Here is a 20287-nt window from a genome sequence, read left to right on the forward strand (position 1 = left end):
CCGTAAATACAGAAAACATTAACTGGTCACTGAGGGGATCCAATTTACAACCCATAGAGACAACTCACACAGCTCACTGACACTGGTGAGATTGGGTCTGTGATGGGGCACTCAGCTCTGCTCCCCCACCCAGAAGCAAAGCTCATCCTGAAGATGCAATTAAATAGATTTATTCCACAAGTTTCTCCAGTCGGTGGCTATTACTCACTCTTACTTCATTGAGCTCTGATCTATAGAATGTTCACGGCGTGCTCAGGTACCCTTTAGACAGCAACAGTACTTGTTATGAATTTCTGATGCAAAAACCATCATGGGAGGAATTAATGTGTGTTATTTAACTTTTTTTTATCTAAGTGATTACGTTTATTTTAACTTATCTGTCTCTTCTCCATTCTTCTTCTAATCTAGAATCACTGCACCTATAGATCTTACAGCTTGAATTAGGACGGATCGGGCTCGGTGTTTGTTTGTTTGGTTGGTTGGTTTTTTTAAATCAATTTCAGATGTTTTACAGATTTAGACTTTAATAAGAAGGAAAAGAATGTGTTTAGTTTTTTGGAGGTGTGCATTATATTTTTGTTTGATTCTATCACAAATAACAGGACATGAGCCTGAGCACAAAGCACAGCCAGAGTTGCTCTTCTGCATGCATAGTAGATGATGCTGTAGGGTACGAGTCTTCAAAGAGCAGCATGAACAAGTGTGAAACACCACTGCTGTCTGACATATACTGCAGTGTTTTCCAGAGCAAGAATTTTCAAGACATAAACAAGGGTGGGGCTACTTACAAGGAACCAAAACCTTAGACTAAATGTTTCAGATTGAAGGAATAACCAAGGAAATCAACAGTTTAATGTAAACAGTAAAGACAAAACAGGAGAATCGATAAAATACTGAATACACACATGACCACACAGACATGTAACTGTCAGTAATTAGCATGCAGGAATCACAAAATGAAGAAGCTGGAGTCTTAAGTTGAAACTTGTTACAATCAACAGCATGATTGTGTCCTTATTTAAATACTCATCTACATTTGGGGGCTTTGCAGACTTTGAATCCTATAAGATCCTTATCAACCAGTAGTTTGCACTAGTCTTCCACTAGCTGTAGAGTGAATACAATTAAGAATGTAATCTGTAGGAAAGAAAAATGTTGGGAAAACATGTAGCATTATTAGCATCAAATATTACAAATTAAAACAACAATGCAACAGGCCCAGGGCTTCAAGGAACAAAGCTCCTATTAGATTTGTTTACTAACCTACTCAGTCACTTAACGAGGTGCAGTCAGTGTAAAGTTACTGGCTCTCAAAAAGAATTGTAACGTGCTCTACTGCTGTTCAAAGAAAGACCCAGGTAAGGGTCTGGACATACTCTTTTCTCCCAGAATCACAAAAGCAAACATTGGAAAGGTTGCCACAAATCTGAGGAGCACGTGAAGGACATGCAACTTTCTACATATTTCCACAACAGAATCGGGCACTGAAGAAATCATAACACCAGGTGGTAGGAGGCATGGGTTCCTCCTCCATCAGTCACTGGGGGGAATTGGGAATTATAGAGGGAAACTTGAGATGATGAGCAGGCAGAGACACTCTCAACATTCTCAGAGAAAGCAGTACGACAGGGAAAACCTTGCTTTAAAGAGGAGCTAAGTTTGCAAGCTTCCAAGACAAATGGAGAATGCAGAAAAGAGATAATGGGGGAAACCAGATAGGAGTGCATTATGGATGTTGCTTTAAATGTTTGTAAACTTGCACATATAGGGGAGAAGAGTGGCTTGGATCTTAAGTCCCAGATTGAATTATGTCCTCTAGTGTCTCTTTTTGCTAGCTATAGCATTAAAACATGGTTTTTGAAAATAAAATCATTCCTTTTAGAAATTGGAAAAATGTTTGAAAATAATAGTCAAACCCAAAGTGGAAGGCTATTCCAACAGGCAATGAGAGAAGAGAAATATGAAAGAATATAAAATTTCTGACAAAGAAAATTTAGCAAGAAGGGGTGTTCTGAATTGGTAATCATTTAATTTAAAGAAATCTTGAGAATGCTTGAAGACAGAGAAGGTAAAGGTACTTAGGTGTGAATGTTAGGGTAGATCTTACATAGATATCAGCATATTAAAGTATGTGTGGGTCAGCAGTTTCTACCTTTAGTTCTCTGCTCTTGTGCATCACCAGAAAGGCCCTTCTAGAGAGGAAGCAGGTATAGTTGGAAAGGGAAAAAATAAAACGAAAGACCACAATCATCACCACTGTCACCACCACTCAGTCCAACAAATTTCTCTTGGTTTATATAATTCATCTTTGACCTTCTTTAATGATACTGTCCTCCGTCTACCTAATTGTGTCTCTGACAAGAACTTACTCATTCACTAGGATATGCCAAACACCATGAAATGTTCAGGCTAAACCCTCTGTTGTAAGCAATGAAGCTTGCTTCAAAATGCTTAGTACTCACTTTCACATGCAGACATTGAGACTTGGCATTTACCATTTAGAATGTTTAGAATTTCATATTGCTTTGTCTTTTCACTAGGGATTTAAACTGATTTTCAATTCCAATGAGTTTCTCCAGACAAAGTAGAGGGTGGATATATGTTTTTGCACTGAGTGTTTTAATCTTTAATAGCAACACACTGTTCTAACAGCTGTTGTATACGATGACAGACAGTCTCAGGCCACTTCTGTTTGCCCTGCAGATGTATCAAGCAATGTGCAGATTGGCAATCAAAGAAAATATTTTCTCACATTTAGTGACCCAAACACGACCATGGGTGATTTCTAAGTGATGGCACACTGCATCTGCCTAAACTAGAATGGAAATGAAGACACAAAGGATGTTGAAGTCTACAGATCTGCTCATCGCTTCCTCAGCAGAAAACCCCACCTTCCCGAGTTTCCTTGCTTAATTCCACCTTGGGGTATTGGGCTTGTTACTTTCCTTACAGCTTATTTTCAGAAGGGAAAGTGAATCTAAGCAGTCTATAAGGGAAGTAGATTGCTCAGAGACTGAGATCAGATCCTGCTACTGGACTGTGTTGTTTTCAATTGTATTAAATTGGAAAAGGGATTCCAAGGACACACCTCCCCGGTCACTTCAGGTGACAAGCAGCCACAATATAAACTGGTGTAAGAATGGAAAGGTTGGAGCGACGTCCCAGCTCCTGCTTTTGGAGGGCAATTGCAGACAGCCTGAGGAAAGGCAGCCTGATGGGCAGGCAGGCGTGCTGGCTTGCTTTCCCTTCCCTCTGCCACCTCAGCTTAGCTGTGTGCAACCCCTGTGCCAGTGACATGGAGGGAGTTGGTCCCTCTGAACTGTCTCAGTGGCACTGAATTCAATGTGATTATTTGAGTAGATTCATAAACTCGTCTGTTTGGTAGTCTGCTAAAGCCAGAATGCAAAGATTGTCCATAACCAAAGAAGCTAAAATGTTAGAGGATCTGGGGTAGAAGGCAGCCAAAGTCATGGAAATTAGAATTCCACAGTGGCTTTGTGGTACAAGATCTACTTATGAGCCTGGGCTGATCATTTGTGAGCTAAGAGGAGATGTCCACAATATTACTCCTAGAATAAGGCTTTGAAATGAAATATCTCCCAATGACATGGAAAAACCTGTAAATCAGTGATCTACATATAGCTCTGAATTAATATTTATTATGAAAAGTTTTTAAGATATTGTCTATCCTCCAGAGTATCCTCCCCTTAGTTATTCAACACTAATCTACTGAAAAGGGATGTTACAAATGAACCTGGGGTATTAATAAATGTTCCTGAAGCAGGGAGACTCCCCTGGATTTTCTAAGTAAACCCAATATGATCACACCAGACCCATGACATTTGGACACAGTTTCAGTGTGTCTCCTAACCATTCATAGATCATAAATTTGGCCTCCAACTTTCTTGGTGTAGTAGAGCCTAAAGACGTCAGTTGGGTATAGGGAAACAGGGTTATTGAAGACATTTCTATTCTACAGGACTGCAGTTACTCAAGGACCACAGTTCATGTGGCACCAAGTGCTTATGAACGAGCAAGCCTGCTTGCCAAGCATCCTCTCTATTTTATATTGCTTCTGTCACACCACAGTCTGCTTTGTTGAGAGCTAGTCAAGGGTCTGCCACCAAACACAAAACCCACGGGATCACCTTATCTTGGATTTTCAGCCTCTCCAAATTGTGTGGTAAGTAATGCTGTTTCTCCTTGTAATGTATTTAGCCCTGGGCATTTCATTGCAGGGATTGATTTTGGGATACTATAAGTCCCTAGAAGGAGCAGAAGAAGGGAGCTGGAGAAAAGAAATAAAGGAGGAGGTGAAACAGATTTAAAGCTGGAGTAGCATTTGATCCTCCTGCTGTGAGGCATAAGGGGATACTTGAAGATCATGAAAGTCTCCAGAAAAGCACCTTGGGAGGACTGAGCACGGAGTTCACTGGCAAAGGATTTGTCTATTGTGTAGAAGGCCCTGGGCTCCGTTTCCAGCACTTCAGAAAATGAAAGATGAAATGACTTGGCTTTATCCAACAGTTCAGTGAAGATTTTTCCTTCCATGTTCCATAGTTTAGGGAAAAATACTTTTTCTATTTTGTCACCCAGAACCATGGTTAGTTTTTCCATGCATCTTTTTCACAGACATGGGAACATAACTCAAAATTGTTTTCAATCAATATTTAGGTATCAGGATGGGGAGATGGCTCAACCAGTCAAGTGCTCATCTTGCAGGAAGAACCCGAGTTAATCCCCAGAGCCCATGTGAAAAAGCCATGCTTCATGTTACATGTTTGCAGTCCTAGCAATGGAGAGATGTAGAAAAGAGGAGCCCTGAACTTTGCTAGGCAGGGAGCTTAGCCTACTTGACAAGTTCTCTGCAATTGATCGACCTTGTCTCAAAAGCAAAAGGTGGCTGCTACCTGAGGAACAACCCATAATACTGCCTCTGACAGCCACATGCAAACACACAAGCATGCATATACATATCACAGATATATGCACCTGCATACACATGAACATTCACTCACAAACACACATACAAAATAGTCAGGGATACAACAGAGCCTTATGGTAATACATTATGCAATGTATATTTTTTTTCCGTGGTCCTTAAAGAATTTTGTACAGTGTGTTTTGATCACATCCATCCCCCTAGCTCCTCCTAGATCTATCCTCTCCTTACCCCCACCCCCAACTTTGTGTCTTCTTAAAGAGAATCAAGTTTGTTTTGTGTTGACTTTAGAGTCTTAAATGTCTGGCCTCCACACTTTATTTTTCATTCTTCTACAAGAAATGTAAGGTGTGTATAATTTTACATATTTCTCTTTGCCCTACTAAGGGGTTAGATCTGGGCACAGATTCATGTTCTAGAATGTCAAGCATAGCTTGGCTCCTTTAGTAATTAAATACATAATATAGAACTAACCTGTCTGAAAAGAGGCCTGGCCTTCCCCCTTTTAAATTGGGAGGCATCTTTAAGTCCCTAGAATATGATTACTTGTAAGGGGGCTGTGGGCATTGCATGGCCCAAAATTATGACTGATGATGGAGACTTTGGCCCACACTGAATTACTTCAAACTTGTTTAGGAATACCCACAATTGACTGTAGATTAAAGGACTACCAACTGGGCAATATGTAACTGAGCTCCAGTTAAATTCTAGACAAAGAAGCTTCCTTGGTTGGCACTCCTCTACGTGTATTGTACTGTCTCAGGTTAGAGAAGAGATAATAACATCATCCATGACCTGAAGAGGAGGGATATGGCTGTGCATCCAGATCTCTCCAGGACTCTGGACCATTTTGTTTTACTTGCTTAATTTAATTGTATCTTTTCTATATGATGAGACTACAACTATAAATGCAATATTCTGAATTCAACGAGATTTCCAGCAAATCTTCAAGCTTAAGAGTGGTTGTGGGAAATCCCCAAACTTGGGGTCAGCTGATGTCTGCAGTGAGGACATTCTAGTCTCATAGAGACTGTGTCCTCTGGGTGAATCATTTAAATTCTGCTTATTCCAAGTGTGGTGACCATAGAGCAGATGTCAGAGGTTTGGTGCACAATGTGTATTTTTTAGAGGAGCATTTAAGTTTCTATTTTATTTGATCCTATTATTCCTGACTGTACCCTCCTATCTTATAGGTGATGGTTGTAATCTTGAGCCAGATGCCAACTGAAATTGAGAGTTGGTATCACTCTTCGTACTTGAGCAAGGGGTTCTCTGTGAACAGAACCTTAGTTTCCAGTGAATGAGTGTCACAAAGATAGATATGCTGTCTGTGTTCTGCTGACCTTTGAACTTCAGAAGGCCAGTTACTCATGTGTGTTTAGTTTTATGGAGCTTTAATTCCCCTTGGTGAAGAAGGCCACCTGGGCACCCATGATCCCCAGTAATGATACCCTAGGTCTTAACGATTTAGTGAACGTTTTTAGGATGTTTGTGTGATGGGGAAGGAGAGAAGTGACCATTACAATCCCTTACATGTATTTTAAAAAACTGAGCAGTGATGGGAAAGCCTTTTTCAATGTCATTCAGTTTAAGTTCTCAAAACATAACTGTAAAATTAGAAAAATGCCATATTTGCTGCCTACCTTACTAAATTGGCTCATGAAGGAAATGACCCTTACCCTTGAGATAAAAAAAAATGCTGTTTAAATTTTTAAAAGGTAGGAAGAGTGAAGAATCTTTTGTCTTGAAGCTGTTCTGTCTCAGAATGCAACTCTAATGAAAACTCATGGGCAAGAATGCAGAAATGGAGTCAAAAGCTAAAAATACTTTTCACTGTTTTTTTGTTTTTGTTTAGCACCTTCATTGTCTCTTTCATAAAGTGTGTCTCACATTATAAAAATCAACAAAGGTTATCGAAAAGCATTTTCATTATTTTATATTGTACTGAAAATGAACTTACACAATACAACAGTTTATATATTTCATTTCCTTCCTCTTTATAGCCTATTTCATTTTCTTTCAAACTGTTATGATTGTCATGGCACCCAAACTTGAGATGTGCGGTTCCCTCAGGAGGTCAGGTATGTGTATTTTCTGCAAGCAAATAAACCAGACAGTGGAAGAGCGATTAGGTAATGTTGACAAACCCACCTCACACACATACACTCCCAGAACAGTGAACAAACACTGCTTTGTCAGAGCGTCATGGACAGATCTTTAAAAACTCTTAATTCTCACAAGAAACGTACAGTGCTTTGACTTAGGGATAGGAAGTAGCTGATACTTGAAATCTCTGGCTACTGAAAACGGGTCCCTGCTTGCTCAATTGCTTCAGTTAGATCTGTCCCTATGATCACTGCAATCCTAAAGATGTCGCATTTCTGCAACACTGATTTTTTTTCTTAAAGTAAGCTGAGGTGAGCTTCCTGAAGGTAAGGATGTCATGTAAAGGTAAGTGGTCAGGATAATGGGATACTGAGAGGTCCTCCCAATTATATCAATAATCAAAAAAGGAAAATAGTGAGATATGCTACTTGCCACTGCTCATTTATGTGTTGCTCTTGATTACACTAAGTCACATATATATGCATATTAAATGCTACATAAACACACACACACACATATACATAATATGTAATGCTACAATGAATGATTAGTAGTATAGTTTAGACAATGCCATAGCAAGACTCGGAGGCCCAATTTCTTTAAACATTTTTGATAAGAGGTAAGTATGTTTTCTTCTCTCTCTCTCTCTCTCTCTCTCTCTCTCTCTCTCTCTCTCTGTCTGTGTGTGTGTGTGTGTGTGTGTGTGTGTGTGTGTGTGTGTACATGTGAATGCACTGAAGATAAAAGTCATAGCCTAGTACATGCTAGGCAAGTAATCTACTACTGGGTACATCTACAATCACTTGAAGATGTATGTACATATACTTCCTTCTGTAGAGGGTAGCCATTACAGCCTTGGCCTGGAAGTTCCAACCCCCATTGAGGCTTTGGTAATGGTCACGCCTACAAGACAGGGCTGAGAAAAGACACTGAAGACCCAGGATTGAGATGCAAGGGAGCTTTTGGTGCCTGGACGCTGGACACAGGTGGAGCTGCTGCAGGTGCAGATCTTGGTGGTAGTGAATGGAGTTCTCTGCATATATATGTGTTTTAAAGATGTATTTATTTATTATGTATGCAGTGTTCTGCCTGCACATACCCTTCCTTCTTTTCTTTGAATTTTTAGAAACAGCATATGAAAATGATGCTTCAGAGTCTTCCAGTGAAGTTGTTCCTACTTCTTAGAACGAGGGACCTGTGATCTATGCCAATGATCTTTATTAAGAATTAACAATTACACTCTATGAGATGGAGCACATTCTTGATACTGCTTGAGTGATGAAGAATCAAAGACTAGATAGCCCAGAGTTCTAGAGTAAAACCAAATACAATTGGTCTTGAAAATATAGTAATAAAATGAATCTTAATATTCTGCTATACTCATAGATCATTGCCTTATTAAGCCAGCATCAGATAAAATTCCTTCTGCAGCAGATGGTAACAAATACAGAGACTTATAGTCAGACATTACAAGAGAGACAGACAGACAGAGAGACAAAGAGAAACATTGGAACATACAGCTTTAAATGGGATGTCTCCAACAAGTCTCTTAGGGAACCCCATGGAAGATGATGCAGAAAGAGTTTAAGAGCCAGATGGAATGGAGGAGACCAGAAGAAGCCGGGCCTCTAAATCAACTAAGCAAAGCTCATAGGAATTCACAGAGACTGAAGCAGTAAACATAGGGTAAAAACAGAGCCTACAAGGTCTGCACTTATTTCTTTGTGTATATACTATAGATTTTAGGTTAGTACTTTTTTTTATGGGACTACTGAGTATATGAACAAGTAAGTTTCTGATTCTTGTGCCTGCTCTTGGGCTCTTTTCCTTTTGTTGGTTTGCCTTGGTCAACTTCATCTGATGGTTTTTGTTTTATCTTACTATATTTTACTTTGTTGTGTTTTATTGTTATATCTTAGAAGCCTGTTCTCTAATGAGCGACAGAGAGGGGAATTGATCCTGATGGGAGGGGATGTGGGAAGGAACTGAGGGGAAACTTTAGTCAGAATATACTGTATGAGAAAAGAATAAATTTGCTATAAAGGGGAGAAAGAATTGCATACTGCATGTAATAAGAACCAAATTCCTACTTATTAATTAAACAATTTTCTTAGTCTATACCTTTTCCAAGTGAACTCTGAATGTCCCACTCCCTGGCAAAGCAGTTTAGATACACATCTGTGCTTCATCCTTGCTGCAAAATACTGTCTGCATTAACTAAATCAGAGCTGGAGTGAAGATTTTCTTCTCACAGCCCCCATAGTCTAGAAAATCTAGCTTTTTTTTTTTTTAAGTACCATCCTGGCTTTTCATTATTGCTTCCAAACCACAATTCCTTACATATGTGAGAGGATATTCCTTATTTTTTTTTTTTTAGTTTAATGTGATTAGAGAACACAATACACAGCCAGTCAGCCAAAAGGCAATGGTTTAATGGACTTCTGGTCATTTTCATGCCTAGGAAGGAGTCTGGCTGAAGGACTTGGCCTTGTCTCTCTGCCTATACCTCATTGCTCCATCATTCCATTTTACATCAATATCAAACTGGATGACCTATTCAACATTTTAATCTTGACGTTTATGGACTTACTCAAATCACGTTAGCTCCAATTCCACAAGCCATTAGCCATTCATACCATGGTCACTTTCCCACTTCACTGTCTTCTGGAGTGGCTCCACCTCGCTTGCTGACCCCAGTCTTGGGACCTGCGGCTTCTGTCCTTGCGCTCCTCTCCATCTCGAGCTCGGCTTCTGCTGTGGTATATTTTTCCTGTAGCTGAATCTTCTTGAAGCCTCTCATGCAGCATTTGCCCTCAGAGTTTCTGTAAGGGCATCCACACTCAAACTCTTGCTCCCTGAATTCTAGACTCTTAGTTTCAATTTGCTGCTAAGTCCCAAGTACCTCCTCCCAGTGTTTCAAGATTCTGTTACAGCCAGCTTCATACATATTCTTTAACCCATACACCCTGTTTCTAGATAACCATACCATGAAGTATCAGGTTATCAGCATTAGAACCCCCATGTTCACATCTGGACAATGCTTCTCAATATCAGCAGCAGAATCATCCATATTCTGTCTATGGGAACAACAACAGAAATCTGGGCCCCAATCATTCAAAGGTCTTGGTGTCACTATGAAAGTCTTTATTGCTGCTTCATCTTCTAACATCCATCATTCCTCTCCAATGTATGCATATAATCTGTAGGAGTCAATCCCTCTTACATCATGGAAAACACAGAAATATTCATCTTGTCACAGTAGCATAAAAAAATCAGGTCCTTGTGTACTTGTATGTGGTGTTTGTGTTCCTTTAGTGTGTACATATGGGTGCATGTATGTGTGGAGGCCAGAGGTCAATGTTGGGTGTTATCTTCAATTGCTGTCCATCTTGTTCTTTGAGACAGGTTCTCTAGCAGAGCCTAGAAATTACTGATGCAGCTGGGCTCCCTGCCCATCGAGTTCCAGGGATCTGCCCCAGCTCTGGGGTTACAGATGTGTACCACTATGTTTGGCTTTTACAGGGCTAATGAGGTGTGGAGACTATCAAAACACATTATGTACATGCATGAAAATGTCATAATGAAGTCTATCATAATGCATAATTAATATATGTTAATAAAAAATTTAATAATTATATATTTTTACTGATAGTCTACAGTGGGTGAGACACTGAAAAAATGGCAATGTACTGGAGAATGAAAAGCAACTGCAAAAACATAACATGTAAACTATGCTCATAAATACTCTAATTACATTGAAAACTATACATTGAAATGTCAAAAAGGATTACAGCCAAAGACAGTAAGGGAGACCTCTAAGCTGCTGTGGGAAAAAAAAGCTAAAAATGCTGGCTGATTTTCTGTGTAAATTAAATTCTATTCGGATTTCATGTATGGAGTTTAACATTGCATTAGCAGTGATTCTGGGACCTAGAAGAGAGATGAAAAAATAACGGAAAGCTCTTTTTCTTTAGTAAGTCTTCATAATCTTTTTGATTTATATTTAAGAACCCACTACTCCATGTAGTGCCCTTCTCCTGATTTCTAAGTGTTTACAATCACTTCAGCATGAGGTGTGGGTAAAAACACTGTGTTCTTTGATGCAAAATTAGCACTCGTCAACGTCTTCAAAATAAAATGTGCTTTTCTCAATCAGCTGCAGATTGTAAGAAGTGATGTCCCAAGTTCGTATGTTATGTGGCTAACTGATGCTGAATCATATCCGAAACACTTGTAAAGGAAACATTAATTATGTGAAACATGCTCCTCATGCTAAGAACTCTCATGCAATTTTAAAATGGTTTCTGAATCAGAAATGTCATCAGTAAGGAAAATTATGCATACCAGGAAAATTCATTGGTCAGTTCCTCTTCTCCCTGAGTTTATCACTCGCCAATTTTCCATTATTGAGAACACAAACTGGGTGGTTGGTTTCTTCCTACTAATAACCATCAGTACTTGTGGACACTGGGTAAGGGTCACAATTTACCATTTGTGATTTGAGTTTTGTATACTGTTGCATAGTTCATCTTCCTGCAGATGCAAGGTCTTTAGTCCATATGATTTCATTACTCAGCATTGAGTGTTGTCAACACAGTACTACTTATGAAATGGTTATGGGTAAACAGAGAAATGATGAGTGGTCAATAAGAGAACTAATCACATATTGAAACAAGCTTTGAAGCTGGAGCCTAGGTTAGAGTTGTCTGAGTTTTGTTATTTATGTGCCTGGATGTTGAAGGAGGTGGGGGTGGGCACTGTTTTGTTAGAAGTCAAATATTCTCCATGGGAAAAAGTCAAGGCATGATTGACTAAACAAATGTTGGACTCTTTTAACCAGCAGAAAAGTATCTCCCTACACAAGCAAATAGGAAGCAATGTTAACAAGGAAAGGGGAAAACTTGCAATCTGTGTATGAACTCAGTCTGGAATTTTCCTTCTAGGGTAGTTAATTGCTACTCCCTCACAACATAAATGATAAAGAGCAGAGCATGAATGCAGGAAACAACAAACAAACAACAACAATAAAAACAAAACCCATGGAGAAAGTCTGGGCTGCCAAGAGAAGACAGCAGAGTGCAGCCTCTAGCCCTGTTACTAGGTGCTTACATTTTTAACTCTATGGTGCCTTTTTATTTTTTGCATATTTGATCAATATTTTTTAAACAATATCCACAGGTGATCTATAATTGTGATCAATTCTTCTGCTCAAAGGGGTCAGTGCAGGTCAATAACACCAACTTTAGCTTTCATACAATATTTTCTATCATGGAGTGCCTTATCTAGATATTTATGGACTTAGTTTCTAAAGAGGAATGATATCATGCTCTCTAGGAGAAAATAAATCATGTTGTATTACCTCACTCTTCACTGTCCCAAACCTAATGTCAATCAAAGATAAAGAGCATCCTCAATGAAGAGACTTAGTAACCAGTGAATCTTAAATGTCTCCATCACACAGACGAACTCTGTGCTTTGGGTCACATATGGCAAATCATTAGGATAAGTACACCTTCATACAGTCAGGTTCTTGGTAAGCATTCTTGAGGGATGTCAAAGAATCCTTCAAGGTTAGAAAGCAGTAGAAGATTTAATTGTTTTACTATAGGGGATAAAGAGGGTGGCAAATATTCATATATGATGAAGGACAGAAAGGAACAGGAATGGGGGAAGAGGAGGAGCAGGAGGAGGAAAGAATGGGACTGGAAAACCGCATGAGTGTTCTCTGAAGTATCTGGACCATCAGATTGGTGCAGTATGAAAACAATCTGGAGAGCACTCCTGCTTCTAGCTAGTATCATGCCTGTGTGTGGCCAGCAAACTTATCAAGGCAGGCACACTCATCCACCCATGCATGTCTGTACATCTCTACTCATTCATTCATTCCCCAAGTTTTTATTGTCTTCCTCCTTGAGCTCTGAGCTGTCAAGACACGGGAAAAAGAAAGATAGCTGCCTCCATCTAAAAAGCGTTGTGATCACAGGAGTCCCATTGACTACGAACTAGTACCTGTGAGTCTATCAAAGGGTTAAGATGGAGACCAGCATGAAGCAAAACACTGGAGCCATGCCATGCTCCTAAAGGGGATGTAGGGCGGAAGGATTTTTGGTGAAAAAAAAATGCAAATCTCTTTTGCATTTTGTAAGCTAGGGACTGGTTAGGTCAGGAGTTTTCATCTCTTTTCTGCTGACCTTTTTTTTTTTTTTTTTTTTGCATTTCACTAGTTATTGTTCCACTGAAATGCTGAAATGCAGATCAAGCTAAGAGAAGTGTTCTACAGTTGCAGTAACACAGGAGGCAAGAAATGGTGCTTGTGTCAGGAAATAACAAAGTCTTGTAGTGAGAGTTGCTTCTTTTTAGTTACAGCTTCAGTGTCCTTATGGGTCACAGGCCTGAGACTTAGCCACCGAAGTTCTCAGAATCCCTCCACAAAGGAGGAGGCATCGTTTATTGCCACTAGATGGCGCCAACTATTTTCAATTTTTTAAGGAAGGAAAAAAAAATCTTTTCTATGTAATAGCCAAGCCATATTTAAGTAAAAGACTGTTACTTATCACCACTATTTATAAAACTATTATTAACATAATAATTATTTAATCATGAATAAATCAAAACCACTACAAATACTCCTGTGAGGTACTTTAGTGCCACTTTTTAGAAAATCTATTAAAGTCAGTTTTGCCTCATGTAAGAACAAAAGGAATTTGAAATATGTGTATATATAATAATAGACTATACAATTATGAAAATAGTAGGATTATAATAACTGATAAAAGTACATTATGATACAATATTACACATATTTTAAATACTTTGGCAAAAATTAGTTTTAATAAATGGAATTTTTGTTTTCAGAAGAACTGTCTCATTGTGTAACTAAAAATTTTAATTTCAAATATATTTTTAAACTTTTACTTGCTCACTGCAATTATATATAACAAAAACTATTGTAAATTGTAAAATGGGATAGGAATCAGTGAATTAACACATGTGTTTTAGAGTCTATATAAAAATTAATATGTTTAACTTTATATAGTTTGGTTAATAAAATTCAGATGCAGGAATATATTTTGGCATATGATTTCAAAGTGTTATACAAAATTTTAAAGGAAAGAACAGGAAACATTCTCACTTACCCAATAAAAGTGACTTGTCATATTCAAATAATGTTTACATAGAAATAAAGTAGCAGCATCTTCATATCTCCACTGAAAGCCTTAAAATGTTTCTGGAATGAACACAGCCTACATTTTTACATCAGTAGGCATGAAAATAAAGTAAGGCACAGTGATAAAGTCAGAGTCTGCACAGAATGCATGGAAAGTCTGATGTCCTGGATGAATATGTAGCATTTACTCCAGAAGGAAAAATGAAAAATCACAGGCTTATTTGCAGGAACACACTGATTTTTAAAATCTAAGTATCCCTGTCACGTCAGTCAACAAAATTAATGATGTGATGCTTATTTGACTATTGTTATGTTTCTCTCATTTTCAAATTGGACTCACCTGGATGTCGGCCAGGGTGCTCTGTCTCATTTCAACAAGCTTCCTGAACATCTTGTCCTCCTCAAAGATCCTCTCCTCACAGTGCTGTTTTTCTAGCTTGAGGTGGTCAAACACACCCTGTGAGTGTTCCTTGTCGAATCTCAGCTTGATGAACTCATCCCTGTGTGGAAAGAGTTTCACATGTGAGCTCAGTGCTTACAAAAGGAAAAATACTAGTCTCTAGAAAGTGTCAGGAAGTCAATAAGACAATGGTGTCAACAATAAATAAGCTTAAGAAACACTTGCGAATGCTGAGCTGTGGACACAGAAGAGTCACTAATGAGTAGCATGGTCTTGGGGCCTTCTCTCAGCTAGTCTATCATAGTGACCACACAAGCACCTGATACAAAGTCTGAAGGAGATTTGCAGCCAATCTCCGGTCTTTGTAAGTTTAGTGCAACTTGTATAGTTTTAAGTTTATACCTTTCAGAACTATAATATTCTTTGCTGTTTAATAATTTAAACAATGTGTTTTCTTTCTTTTTTTTTTTTGTTTGTTTGTTTGTTTGTTTGTTTTTGAGACAGAGTTTCTCTGTGTAACATTGAGCCATCTCCCAGGTCCACTTCTACTTTTTATCGAATTATCCCCCATGTGCTGACTATACTAATATTTTTGTTGGCTATCAAGCTACCATTCCTAGTGTGATCAGTCATTATGAAGGCCTATTTATAATATTTAACAAAATAGGAAAAAGAACCAACATGAATACAAGACAACACATGTTCCACATCATGGGCCTGAGAGCACCGTCATTCAGGAGCCAAGAACCCTTTCCCATTGAGAGCATTGCTGGTTGATGAGGTGAGCTCATAAGAGGCTATTAATGTAGGGAGATGTGAACACATGAAACGCGTGACAGATTCTATAGAATATCTCTTTCCAAATTCTTCCCTCAAAACTGTAATCTACAAGGTTAGGGGAAAACCATAAATTCTTAAACATGGCTCACAAACACTAACAATGTTTTGAATTAATTATTATTAATACCAGAGAGAGAAGTTTACAGATGTGGAAAAGGAGAAATATCCCCAGTTATTAAAACAAGAATAAACCCAAGAGAGAAATAAAGAATCAAAGCAATGTATAATTATGCTCATATAAATAAAAAATGGTTTACTATCATAATTTATCACATATTTCCGATAAAATTTTGAGGGAAAATGTGAACCATCTTAAGAATAAATTTTAAATATGGAAATCTGATTTTGTTAATTACATAAGAAATACGATTATTATTTTGACAAAACTTACTTCAACTTTTCAAGTTTGTCTTCAAAATTTATCTTTTCGAGTTTCATTACTTTTATCTCCTTCGTCAGTTCTACGCTTTTTGCATGGAGAATAATTGTTTTGTTTTTGGTGAATTCTATTTCTTGATGAATTATTGAACCTTTTCCCTTAAAAAAAAAGTTTCAAAGGTTTCTTTTTAAGACTTAGATTTTCAAATCTTTGGATTTCAGAGACATGGTCACACAAGCCATGTAGACAACACAAGAGTAAGTACAGAGGTGATGATGTAAGAGGTGTGGTTGCAGGGTTATCCAGACAATAAAAGAGTAGCAACCCCTCAGCAAGGCAGACAAAGATGTAAGCATGTGCTCTTCACATTATCGGAGGAGCTCCCCAAAAGGGTAGACTCACATCTATGCTCATTGCTCTCCCACCCACGTCGCCACCAGCCTGTCCTCACGCCACATGTACTAAAACATACAAGCTTGCTGTCTCAAGGTGCACATGCATAGCTATGGTTCTCACACGCACAGGATGAACGTGGCCAGGAGGGCAACTAAGCACAGATGATCTCATCTTCCAAATGATACAAAACAGCATTTCGTCAGCACAATTTCCTGAGGTGATTATAGGAAATTAATTCTATGCCGAGGTGTCTTTTAGGTGAACTGACCTCCAATAAGGTGTTGTAAAATTAAGAGACCTTAGGTTCCATGCAATCACCACCAATAAAAATAGGGTTAACATGTTTATAAGTGAAGTATTAGCATTTAGTGGCCAAATAAAACTAAATTAAAGTCTTTGTATGCATGACCAAAGTAAGAGGGATAGAAAAAATGGCTTTAGCTATCTAAATGAAGATGCTTTCTAAAACCAACATTTTTCTAGTAAATGATTGAAAAAATTTTAAAATGTGTATTTTAATTTAATTAAATTTTAAAGTCTTAAGAATAATAATAATATATACTGTCAAATAATACATCACTATTATAATAATTTATACTAATGATTCAAAGTGTATATCTGAATACATTTTCTAGTCAATTTCCGATAAATGAGGATTTTGTAAACTAAAAAAAATCAGATTCCTGGATTAAGAGCTGAAGCCTTTCTTCCCTTTCCTTCTCTGTCTCCCTTCCTCCCTCTCTTTGCCTCCCCCTTTTCCCTTTCCTCCTGTTTTAGGTCACTCACGTTCATGTACTAGAATGGAGTGGACTGGGTCATTTATAAACAGTACACACTTATTTCTTTCAGTGCAGTGGGCTGATGGGTTTGGGAATAAAAGGCAAGCAGATCTGCTATCTGCCGAGAGCTTGCCCTTTTTCAAAGATGCTATCTTCTTGCTATGTGCTCACATGGAGAAAAGAGTGAGTGTGGCGACCTTTGAAAACTTTTTAAAGGCATTGATCAGTCTCAAGGGTGGAGCCCTCAGCACCTCACCTGTTCCCGCAGGTCCTCTAACCAATACCCCAACAGCAGAGACCCTTTCGAGAGAAGAACTGTGGGAGGTGCCCATGTTCTTCTTCTCCTTCTCCTGGGCCTCTCTTTCCTTCCTCCTTTCAGCTTTCTTTTGCTTCATTGCTTCCTAGAAGCTCCATGTAGAAGTCACTGTGTGGCTCAAAAGAGCAGCGGATCCTTCACAAACCCAGCATGAATTTTGGGTTGCTCTGGGATATTTTCCTGCTAAAGGCTGTGTGTCTTGGACACTAGAGGAGTGGGTAAGACAGGCTACATAGATGTAGTGTGTGTGTGTGTGTGTGTGTGTGTGTGTGTGTGTGTGTGTGTGACATGTGTGTGCAGAGCCCATTTAGTGAGAGCAATTCAAAACACAAGGTATTGCTTCACAATTATATTTCCCTGATGAGTTTTCATTGATGTGAGAAATTATAAATTGGAAATTGGGTTTTTTACCTCTGTTTTTGTGAGTTCCTTACGGCTTTTCTTGCTCTTTCTTTGCAATTTTTTCTTTGTTGCAGCTACTTTCTTTCTTACAAGTTCTTTCTTCTCCCGTATCTCGTGAAGCATCTTGAAGACACACAGAGTTTAAGTCCTTTAACATTTGTGATTCACTTACCTTGGTTTAGATAAATAGTACCTAGTGATTATCTTAATAGGTCAAAATGTTTATTTTAACATATGAAAGGAAAGGTACACTACCTATGAGTTCTGAACTGTGGCACATCTAATCTCAATATTTTGTTTGAATTATCTAAGTCATGTAAAGTCTAACCTGTTTCAGTTAAATAAGCAAAAAGGATGAACATACATAGAAATTATAACACTGCAGTACAATGTTTAAAATATTTCAACTAAAACCGAAGCTCTGAACACAAATTCTCAGAAACCATTATCAAAAAGAAAAAGCACAAAAGCTTATTTTTTCCAGAATTTGTGCTAAATGGCTAGTTCTTATAAATGACTAGCTATTGAAACATAAAATAAGAAATGATTGGTGAACAAAAAGAATATATAAAACCAGATTATTAAAATATGAAGGAAAATGTCATTAGTTGTTGGTACTATACTCAGACAATGACATTGAGATACTTGATAGAATTAATAAATCTCCAATCATTAGTGTAAGAGAGTTATTATTAAAACCAGTTATCCCTCTAGGGTTAGTACTTGTCATATGTTTGTCATGTGTGTGAGTAGGGAACCCATTTAGAAGTTTCCATTTGCTAAACCTGGTTAGACTCAAGTTTTCCATAGTTTGTAATACAAGGAAAGCCCTTTTGGTCTATTTCATAGGGAGACTTTGAAAGTCAAAATGAATACTTTATAACTTACATAAAAAAAGACATTTTGAAGATTGTTAATAACCAAAGGTCCAGAGTTACACCATCATTTGCAAAAGAATAAAAAAAAACCCCACAATGTTGCCAAATTGCCCCAAGTATATGTGTGTCCTCCTTGCAGGGAAAGACAATAATGTATCTCTCCTGCCACACCCTCCATTTTTTTTCTGAAAGATAAATGATAGGATGCACACATATTTTTCTATGATTTTTTTCCTTTGGGAAGGGCCAGTAATATCAGTTACTGACAGAAACTTGTAGTTTTGAAAATATTTTGTTCACGTTTGCTTTATTTTTCACCCTAGCTGTCTAAACTTTCACATGCACCAGAAACTTACCTGGAAAATATCAAGATTCTTCATATTTTATATTCAAGCCAACATAGTTTTTAGCATCCCGTTAAGAAGCAGTGGAGACTGCAATGAATATTCTCTGTTGGCCAGTCTCACCAGACAGGGCACTAGTTACTCAGTTTCAGACCAGTGGCCCCAAGTATAGTTTAAGATAGATTCTAGAGAGTTGTAGAGTTCTTCAGTGAGTCAATGGAGAGTGGTCATGAGCAACTTGGAGGGTTTGTGATTCCCCTCTAAGAAACCATAAATTTCTATATCCTATCTTCACACACATTACTAAGTAACTTAAATATCCCTGAAAATCAATGATTGGTTATGGGTCAATGCTCGTGTACTGAATTATTGTAAGTGCTTACATGCGAGTGTTGACGGTGGATAAGTCTGATTTTTACAGCATCTGCTTCTATCTTGCGGAGCGGCAACTCCACTTCTGTCAGAGCCAAAGTGTAGAGTGCCTTCCTTCTCAAAAATTCCTGCATCTCCATGAACTGAGTTTCTTCAACGGAATACAATCTTTTCTGCCAGCCAAGAGTGCAAGTTATTTATTTGGTTGTTAATGAAACACACATTTATTAAGACCAGTTTAAAGCTATCGTCTGAAACTCAAATACTGCAGCCCCTCATGGAAAAGCAAGGGGTGAGATTGCAGTGTTTTAAACATGCAGCTATTGAACAAGTGTGAGAGAAAAAAGCAAATAGACAACAAAGATCCAACATTCTATTGCAGAACAATAGTTGTTGCCAACAACACACACTTGAATGTATCTTATCCATGCAATGTAAGACAAAAGCAACCAAGGAGTAGGAAGGTTATAAGAAACTATTAGGCAAAAATGACTTGTCTAACTATGGAAATATTCAGGAAATATCTATAAAAAGACACCTCCCCAAGAGACAAAATATCTATAAAAAGACACAGGAGACAACCCCAAATTTGTTGCTTTATAGCATTAGATTAAGGATTCTGAGAATTGCACATCACATGCAATTGGACTCCTTTGCCTTGTGATTTTAATTCTCCTATTCTAACAATCACAGTATCACATATTTGTATTTCTAAGGGGAAGTGTTCTGGAATAGATCAGAATATCAAAGCTTGGTTCTAAAGGATAGGCAAGGTTGAAAAACTGAACTTGGTTTGGCCAGTTATCACACTTCCGTTTCAAAACCTTTATATAGAAATATCATAGCACATTGTTTTTTCAGGGTTAAATAAAGACATCCCAGTGAGAGACACTAAAAGTAAAGAAAACGTAACATCATCAGAAAGCAAACTAAAGAGTTCGACAGTTAGGAATAAGAGCGTACTG

At 38.0% G+C, this 20287-nt stretch overlaps 1 protein-coding gene across 1 annotated transcript in view; it reads right to left on the reverse strand.

Annotated features, from left to right (window-relative positions):
• Positions 1 to 20287, reverse strand: part of Ccdc178 (coiled-coil domain containing 178) — a 323923-nt gene that overhangs the window by 187009 nt on the left and 116627 nt on the right. Inside the window, exons 15-18 of the mRNA XM_036205197.1 lie at positions 19334 to 19495; positions 17738 to 17851; positions 15848 to 15993; positions 14557 to 14716 (exon numbers count right to left, since the gene is read on the reverse strand). Coding sequence (XP_036061090.1) covers positions 14557 to 14716; positions 15848 to 15993; positions 17738 to 17851; positions 19334 to 19495 — 582 coding nt within the window. The remainder of the gene's footprint in view (positions 1 to 14556; positions 14717 to 15847; positions 15994 to 17737; positions 17852 to 19333; positions 19496 to 20287) is intronic.

The sequence above is a fragment of the Onychomys torridus genome, chromosome 13 (genome assembly GCF_903995425.1).
Source record: "Onychomys torridus chromosome 13, mOncTor1.1, whole genome shotgun sequence".
In the NCBI taxonomy this organism is placed as follows: Eukaryota; Metazoa; Chordata; class Mammalia; order Rodentia; family Cricetidae; genus Onychomys; species Onychomys torridus.